Raw genomic sequence first — 7,556 nt, 5'->3', positions numbered from 1 at the left:
TTAGCCATATTTTTTTAAGAAATATCATCCATTAATATATCTAAAAATCCATAAATACATCTATAAGATAAAAATAATTGTTACTTAAAGTATATACACCCAAAAATAAGATATGCTAAATATTCCAAAAAGTAAACACATATATTACAAATAAGTTTCATTGGAACAAACTCCATATTGCGACAATATCTTCTCATATACACTAGTCCAAGTAATTTTAGTTGAGAAATGTTGCGAGGATAACTAGAAGAATTTTAGAAACATCTGGAGCAATCTCAAATAAATTATTGATAAAAACAAGTTTAGAATAGAGTCAAAGCAACACATATACTGAAGCAACAATAAATAAGGTTCCTAGTCAAACCATGATGTGTATACTGCTGTCCGGCGGTATGGTCAAACTCAATTTTTGTAACAATTTCTTCTCACCTCATTCTGCTGCGGTGACGACATACTAGTAGCTTTCCTGCAGGTCTCCAATCAGTTTCTGCAACGCCACGCGTGACGTGCCGCCGTCGCTCACCGCCGACCTCGCCGCGCGCTGAGCCCACGCGGCCTGCGTCCGCATCCTCCGCCCTTCCTCGCCGCCGGCGTCCATCACCCTCCTGACCTTCTCCTCCACCTCCGCGCTCCCGACGACGGCGACGGAGCCGACGGCGGCGTCCACCTTGACGCCGGCGCCGACGACGTCCACGACGTGCCTTGCGTTCAGCGCCTGCTCGGCCATCATCGGCCACGCCAGCACGGGCTTCCCGGCGGCGAGGCTCTCCATGACCGAGTTCCACCCGCAGTGGCTCACGAACCCTCCCACCGCCTCGTGGGCCAGCACGCCGCGCTGCGGGACCCACCCCCTGACGACGCGCCCCTGGTCGGGCCCCACGTCCACCGGCGGCGACCAGGTGTTCGACCGCACCGCCCACAGGAAAGGGTGGCCGGACCGCACCAGCCCTCGCGCCAGCTCGTCGAGCTGCTCGTCGGCGACGTGCGCCTGCGTGCCGAACGACACGTACACCACCGACCCCGGCCGCGATGCCCTCTCGTCGAGCCACGCGAGGCAGCCCTCGGGGTCGTCGTTCTCCTCGTCCCGCTCCGGCGTGTCGCCGGAGGCGAGGAAGAGCGGGCCCACCAGCCAGGCGCGGGCTCCCGGCTGGTAGAACGATTCGAAGGAGGCCACGTAGTCGCCGTCCACCGCGGCGAAGCTGTTGACGAGGACGCCCCAGCTGCGGACGTCCGTCGATTCGACGTTCTCGATCATGAACCGGGCAATCGGGTTGTCGGGGTCGGCGAAGCTCGCCACCGTAGGCGGGATCTCCTCCGGCGTGATCGTGACATGTTCCGGCATGCGGGAGACGTGAAAGGGGGCGGCGCCGCCGCCGACGTGCGGGCTCACGACGAGCGACTTGCATATGGCCATGGAGAAACAGGACATGCCGTGGAACACGACGCGGCGGACGCCGGCGTCCGACGCAACGCCGTGCGTGAACCCGAGGAAGAAGTCGGAGACGACCACGAGCGGCGGGGAGGAGGACAGCGACGCCATGAACTCCGCGAAGGGCTCACGCAGCAGCGCCGTGGCACGCAGGAACGCCGGGTAGAGGGACATGGAAGGGAGCGCGTCCGTCGACTCGACGCCGGCCGGCAGCAGCGGCGGCTGCAGCGACGGGAACGGGAGCACGACGAGGTGCACCGACCCCGGCAGGCGGCGGCGGGCGAAGGCGAGGTTCGCCGGGGTGGTGACCAGGGTGACGCGGAGGCTCTTGTGGTGGACCGACAGCGCCGCGGCGAAGTGAAGCAGAGGGAGCGTGTGGCCTTTCGCCATGAACGGGAAGATGATGACATGGTCGCGGCTCGCCTCAGGCTCGCCGCTGCCGGCGGCGCCGTTGACGGCGGCGCGGTTGGCTGAGGCGGCCATGGCACGGGTGTGCTTGTTGCTTGGAGTTGGGGAATGGAAGTTTTGTCTTTGAGTAACGTGTTCTTGAAACATATACCGCGGTAAGCTGAGATCTGTTTGTGACTATTTTAATTACCGCGGCTGCTAGTTTGACTTTATACTTAGCCAATGGGATATGGCGTCAATAACTGTGGACTAGATTTAGTACAACTAGAAAGGTAGCCCGCCCATTCACGCGCGGGCATGTATTGTATATTGCGTTTGAATATATATAAATCAATAGACTGACACCTCCCATATTTAAAAGTACTATTTTTTAATAAGACACATCAGATGAGGCCTCCGCTGTTCATTGGCATTTTGCTTTGATAATTATTCCAAGATATTTGTTAGGTTTTAAAATATATAATATTTAATACATCTATATAAATAATTATCTATGATCGTTTTATTATATAGAATGAAGTTCGATTTAGTTTGTTTGGAAAATGTGTCTAATAAATCAAGTATAAATTAGAAGTAAGGTGTTTTGTCCCTTTTTAATAGAATGTTTACTCGCTTTTTTTAACAAATTCTAAAGAACTATTATTGTTAATAAATATGATTTATTTGTAGCATCAAGTAGTTCTCCTTCTAGTTGGTTTAAGTTGATGCAAGTTTTTACATACTTATATATAAATTAATAAAGACATGTCATATACCTCGCTTCATTGCGATTTGTGTTATATGTACTATATTTTCAAAAGAAAATACCTAGTTAATATGAATCCAAAATTTTAAATTTAATAGTAACAAATATAACTTTTCAATGAACTATATAGTGCGAACCTTAGTGCGGTTTGTATGTGTAATAATATGTGAAGAAACTCATAATGCTATGATATAGGATAGATGTAAGGACATTAATGTCTAAGCATTTTAAAATTGTTACGAAAAAGGAACATGCAATGGGTTGGTCCAATTTTAGTGAAATGTGAGAACCAATTTTTTACTAACTATTATGTTTTCTCTAAATAGTTTAATTTAGTCTCTATTGTCATTTTCTATTACTTGCTTTATTTTATATTTTATACCAGCTCAAAATATAGGCTTTATGGATCTTTAAATCAATCTTTTAATTATAAATACAACAATATCTAGATTAGAAATCGAATGTGTAGCTTGAAATTTATGCAAGTTTTAAAATTTTTTATTATTTCCGGCTATATAAACAGGAAGGGGTAGAGTGGAGAGCTCAAGACGAGAAAGGATTGGGCGAATAGTACCGTGTTGTGCGTATGTGTGGGGGGATGGTGAAGTGGAGGGGTATTTTTTTTCTATTTTATCTAAATGATTTAAGTGAAACCGATGATATATTTTTTCTCACATTTTATGTTATTTTTTCTAATTTTTAAGACGTAACACATGGTTGCTTAAGATTTTCTTAAAAGATTATCTATTGGTTGAAAATAATGGATCTACCTATTTAAGTGGAAACTGATGCTAAGATGGTTTTTCTTCCAATTTGTAAAGTTTTATTTTTATTTAAGGTGTAACACGCGACGCCTTGAGTGTGCTCAGAGGATGTCCAGTGATTTACGGTAATATAATACTTATTTTCATTTTGTATTATGGTCCATGTTTTTTCTATTTGGTTACCATGCAAAGGAACGATGTCTATGCTTAAATGACATATTTTCATTTTTTATAAAGTGAAATATGGGTAATATGGATCTTAAACATTTTATTTAATTGTAAATAAAACAAAAATTCAAATAAGTTAAAATTATGATTTAATTTAAGAATTATAATCATTTAGATTTCTTATTATTGATATTTCTTTACTTAGTTAAAAATTAGGAGATAAAGGAATTAAATGAGTGAGTAGAGAAAGAGAGCGTTGAAGGGTAGAGATTATGCGTGCATATAATTGTAATAATTCTTTTTACCGGATTGTAATGTTTTAGTTGCTATTACTTTTTTAACTAAAAATTGAAAAATGATTTATTGATTGATTAAAATCTATCATTTTTACTTGTCTTTTCCATTATATTCGCAGAAGATATGAAAAATACGAACACTACAATCCAATAATGTTATTTTGACTTATTCTAATGTTATAATGAAGGAGTAGTTTTTTAAAACATTACTCATGGTTAGGTTCATTTTACTTTTATCCATATATATCTAATTTAATTATTCCGATGTCATACATATTGATAAAATCTATATCATTATCTTTCTATAATTTCATAATTGTTCGAATGGCACACAAAAATTAGAAAATATAGCCCCAAAGTGATATATTTCTTCTCGAAGTCGATATTACAGTGGATATGGGCCTTTAAATGTAAAATAATCTAAAGATATAAGTTCATCAAATATTAGTTGTGGATTTAGATGCTATAGTTGCTTTTTTTCTTGCATAATTTTGCTTTCTAACTAACATATTTTGGAAACATTACTCATAGTATATTCATTTTACTTTTATGATTATAGACCTAATTTAATTATTATAAAGTTATGTATGATGATATAATCTATATTATTATTAGTATTTTATATTTTTTATAATTGCTTGAATGGCATGCAAAAGTAATAAAATATAAACCAAAATGACATTATTTTTTCAAAGCTAAATTATAGCTAGTGAAATATGGTCTTCAACTGTAGATTTAGTTATAAATAATTTAAAGATTTACGCGGATTAGAAATTAGTTGTATGATTCAGAAGCTTACTTGTTTAACACAAAATTATTGCTTATCTAACTAATAAGGCATGAAAATATGAGAAGGAATCGGTGAAAATGTAGATAAATGAATTGAAGAAAGAGGAGGCGTACATAAGTACGTTCGTTTTTTACATACAGGCTTAGGTGGTCCTAGGTTTAGGAGAGTAATTTCATTTCTTGAAAATTAATCTAATGGCTATAAATAATCTGTCCACCAAATTAAATGAAATATGTTTTTGTTATTTCAGATTTTTTAAGAATTTCACTCATTTATTATAGCATCACATGACAATTTAGGAACGTTTGTAGAATGTCATATGGCGAATTAGGAGCATTTTTGAGAAATTTAATGGACTTTTAGGCATCTAATCTAATGTTCTAAAACATCGATCGGGTCCACCAATTTAAATAAAAATCGACGGTGATATTTATGTAAATTTATGAAGTAATATGTTTTATATTTAAATAATAGAAAATCCTATTTTAAATATTATCAAACTTTTGCAAGGTACTAAGTACGTATGTTTTTTTCTTATTGATTTTATGGTAATTCTGTGTGTAGTTTTTTTTCTCTTCATTAGTTCAGTTGTACGTACGTACAAATTTCTCCTGTATACATAAACACGTAACTGCCTAAGGAATTAGTTTCTTTTTTTAAAATATATGTAATCTAATGGCCTAAAATATCGGGTCCACCGGAAAGTTTAATCTAATGGTTTAAAATTATCGGGTTCACCATTTAAGTGAAAATCAACGGTTAGATTTGATGGAGTCACGTGACGGACTAAGAGCATTTGTAGGAGTCCTACTTGGCAGCTTAAGAGCGTTTGTAGAAAGTTTAATGGACTTTTAGTATATAATAGATAGGTAGATAGATAATAGATAGATTTGATCTACGAGATGACTTGTATTCCTACTTTGGATCCATCGAGAAAACTAGTGCTCACGTACTCTCTCGCTTATCTTGTTTATACCTCTGATAAGCACAATACAAATTCATTAATGGTGTATTTGGTTGGATGGATGAGTCTGGATAGGAGATGATCGTCTGAATTTTTGTGGTGTTTGGTTAGAGGGCAGGGTAGATGGGGTGGTCCGAAATATAGAATATTCCCTCAATATGCTCGATGAAGCCATCCAGTTTTGGTCTGGGTGATATGTCGTATTCTGATTGGCTGTGGTTGGTTTGATTTTCTGTGAAGCAAGCTCTAAATGTTTTTTTCTCCTAAACCATTTATCTTTACACCATTATATTTGTTACAATTAAATATTTAAAACAAGATCTCGAATGATTATATGTTAATAAAAATATAAATACATATATGTATATATGACAAATAGGTCCCACAAACTTTTGGCTTTTCCCATCCATGTTATATCCCTCTAACCAAACAAAATTTAGTCGTCCTATCCATACAAACCAAACAAAAAATTGGTTCGCTATGTCCAACAAAATATGGATGTCCATATCCTATCCATGCATGACCGTGACAAACACACCCTAAAAAAAGTTCACTTTACTACCTCAACCTATTTAGGTAGTCCATTTTACTTCAAACAATTTTTGGCCACTTAACCTTCTAAACTATAAAAAAATGATTTAAAGGGAGATACCTCCCTCCAAATATTAGAACCAAATATTTTTTAAAAAAATTATGAGCTTAATCGTTTCAGGCATTCCAGTTTCTTTTTCACATATCGTTATCTTCACGTTAGTCAGCTTGGCACCGAGTTCCAGGCTGAAAATTTTAAGAGAGAATCTATTTTATACCATTGAGTTTCTTCGAGTTCAATAATTTGCCATCGATATTGTTGCTTTCTATAATATACCGGTGACTTTATCAATTGTTCTACAATACGCCATTATGTTGGGTCTTCTTTTCAAAAATACCCAAAATACCCTTATGGACATACAAGGTTAACAATTGATTTATCTCATTATAAGTTTAAAAAAATATGAAAATTTTTATGTGGCTTTCTTACACAACGTGGAAATTTATATAGAAGTTTCAAGTTTTTTACTAAATTTTTATTTTTTTAACAAAATATAACTTGTTTGTTATATGCTATATAAAATACTTTTTTATTGTTGTTTTCAATATAAATCATCTTTCATTCACTATATAAGATATTTTTATGCTATTACCTCTTGTATAAGCAAATTCTCCCTCATATACCACTTAAAAATGTTTTTTTTTCTAAAAACTAAATATACTTGAAAAAACTTGAAACTTGTATACAAACTTCCAAATTGTGTAAAGAGGCCACATAAAAATTTTCATATTTTTTTAAAACTTCTGATGAGATAAATCAATTGTTAATCTTGTATGTCTCTAAGGGTATTTTGGGTATTTTTGAATAGAAGTTTCAGCCAATGGCGTACTGTAGAATAATTGATAAAGTCGTTGGTATATTATAGAAAGAGACAATATCAATGGTAAATCATTGAACTCGAACAAACTCAGTGGTATAGAATAGATTCTCTCAAATTTTAACCTTTGTATACCATAGATGTTAGACCAGTATCTTGCCCCAATCCAATAGTGTGAAAGTGAAAGTTCTACTGCCCAGTTAGGGCCTGTTTAGTTCCCAAACAAAATTTTTCACGCTGTCACATCGAATATTTGGACACATGCATGGAGTATTAAATATAGATAAAAAACCAATTACACAGTTCGCCAGAAAATTACGAGACGAATCTTTTAAGCCTAATTGTACCATGGTTGGATAATGTGGTGCTACAATAAACATTTGTTAATGATGGATTAATTAGGTTTAATAAATTCGTCTCGCGGTTTCCTGATGGAATATGTAATTTATTTTATTATTAAACTATGTTTAATACTACAAATGTATATAAATGTATGTCCATATATCCGATGTGCCATGCAGGGGTAATTTTTTTTTTTTTTTTGCCAACTAAACATGCCCTAGACACTCCTGATTCTTCGAAT

At 37.3% G+C, this 7,556-nt stretch overlaps 1 protein-coding gene across 1 annotated transcript; it reads right to left on the bottom strand.

Moving 5' to 3' along the window:
* Nucleotides 1-272: 272 nt before the first annotated feature.
* LOC4341415 (UDP-glycosyltransferase 73B5) lies at nucleotides 273-1,996 on the bottom strand. The gene has a single exon (XM_015787000.3). The coding sequence runs from the start codon at nucleotides 1,982-1,984 to the stop codon at nucleotides 455-457; it is 1,530 nt and encodes a 509-aa protein (XP_015642486.1). The 5' UTR covers nucleotides 1,985-1,996; the 3' UTR covers nucleotides 273-454.
* Between the last annotated feature and the right edge of the window lie 5,560 nt (nucleotides 1,997-7,556).

Source organism: Oryza sativa, chromosome 6 (genome assembly GCF_034140825.1).
Source record: "Oryza sativa Japonica Group chromosome 6, ASM3414082v1".
Classification (NCBI taxonomy): domain Eukaryota; kingdom Viridiplantae; phylum Streptophyta; class Magnoliopsida; order Poales; family Poaceae; genus Oryza; species Oryza sativa.
This window is presented reverse-complemented; position numbering and strand designations above follow the sequence as displayed.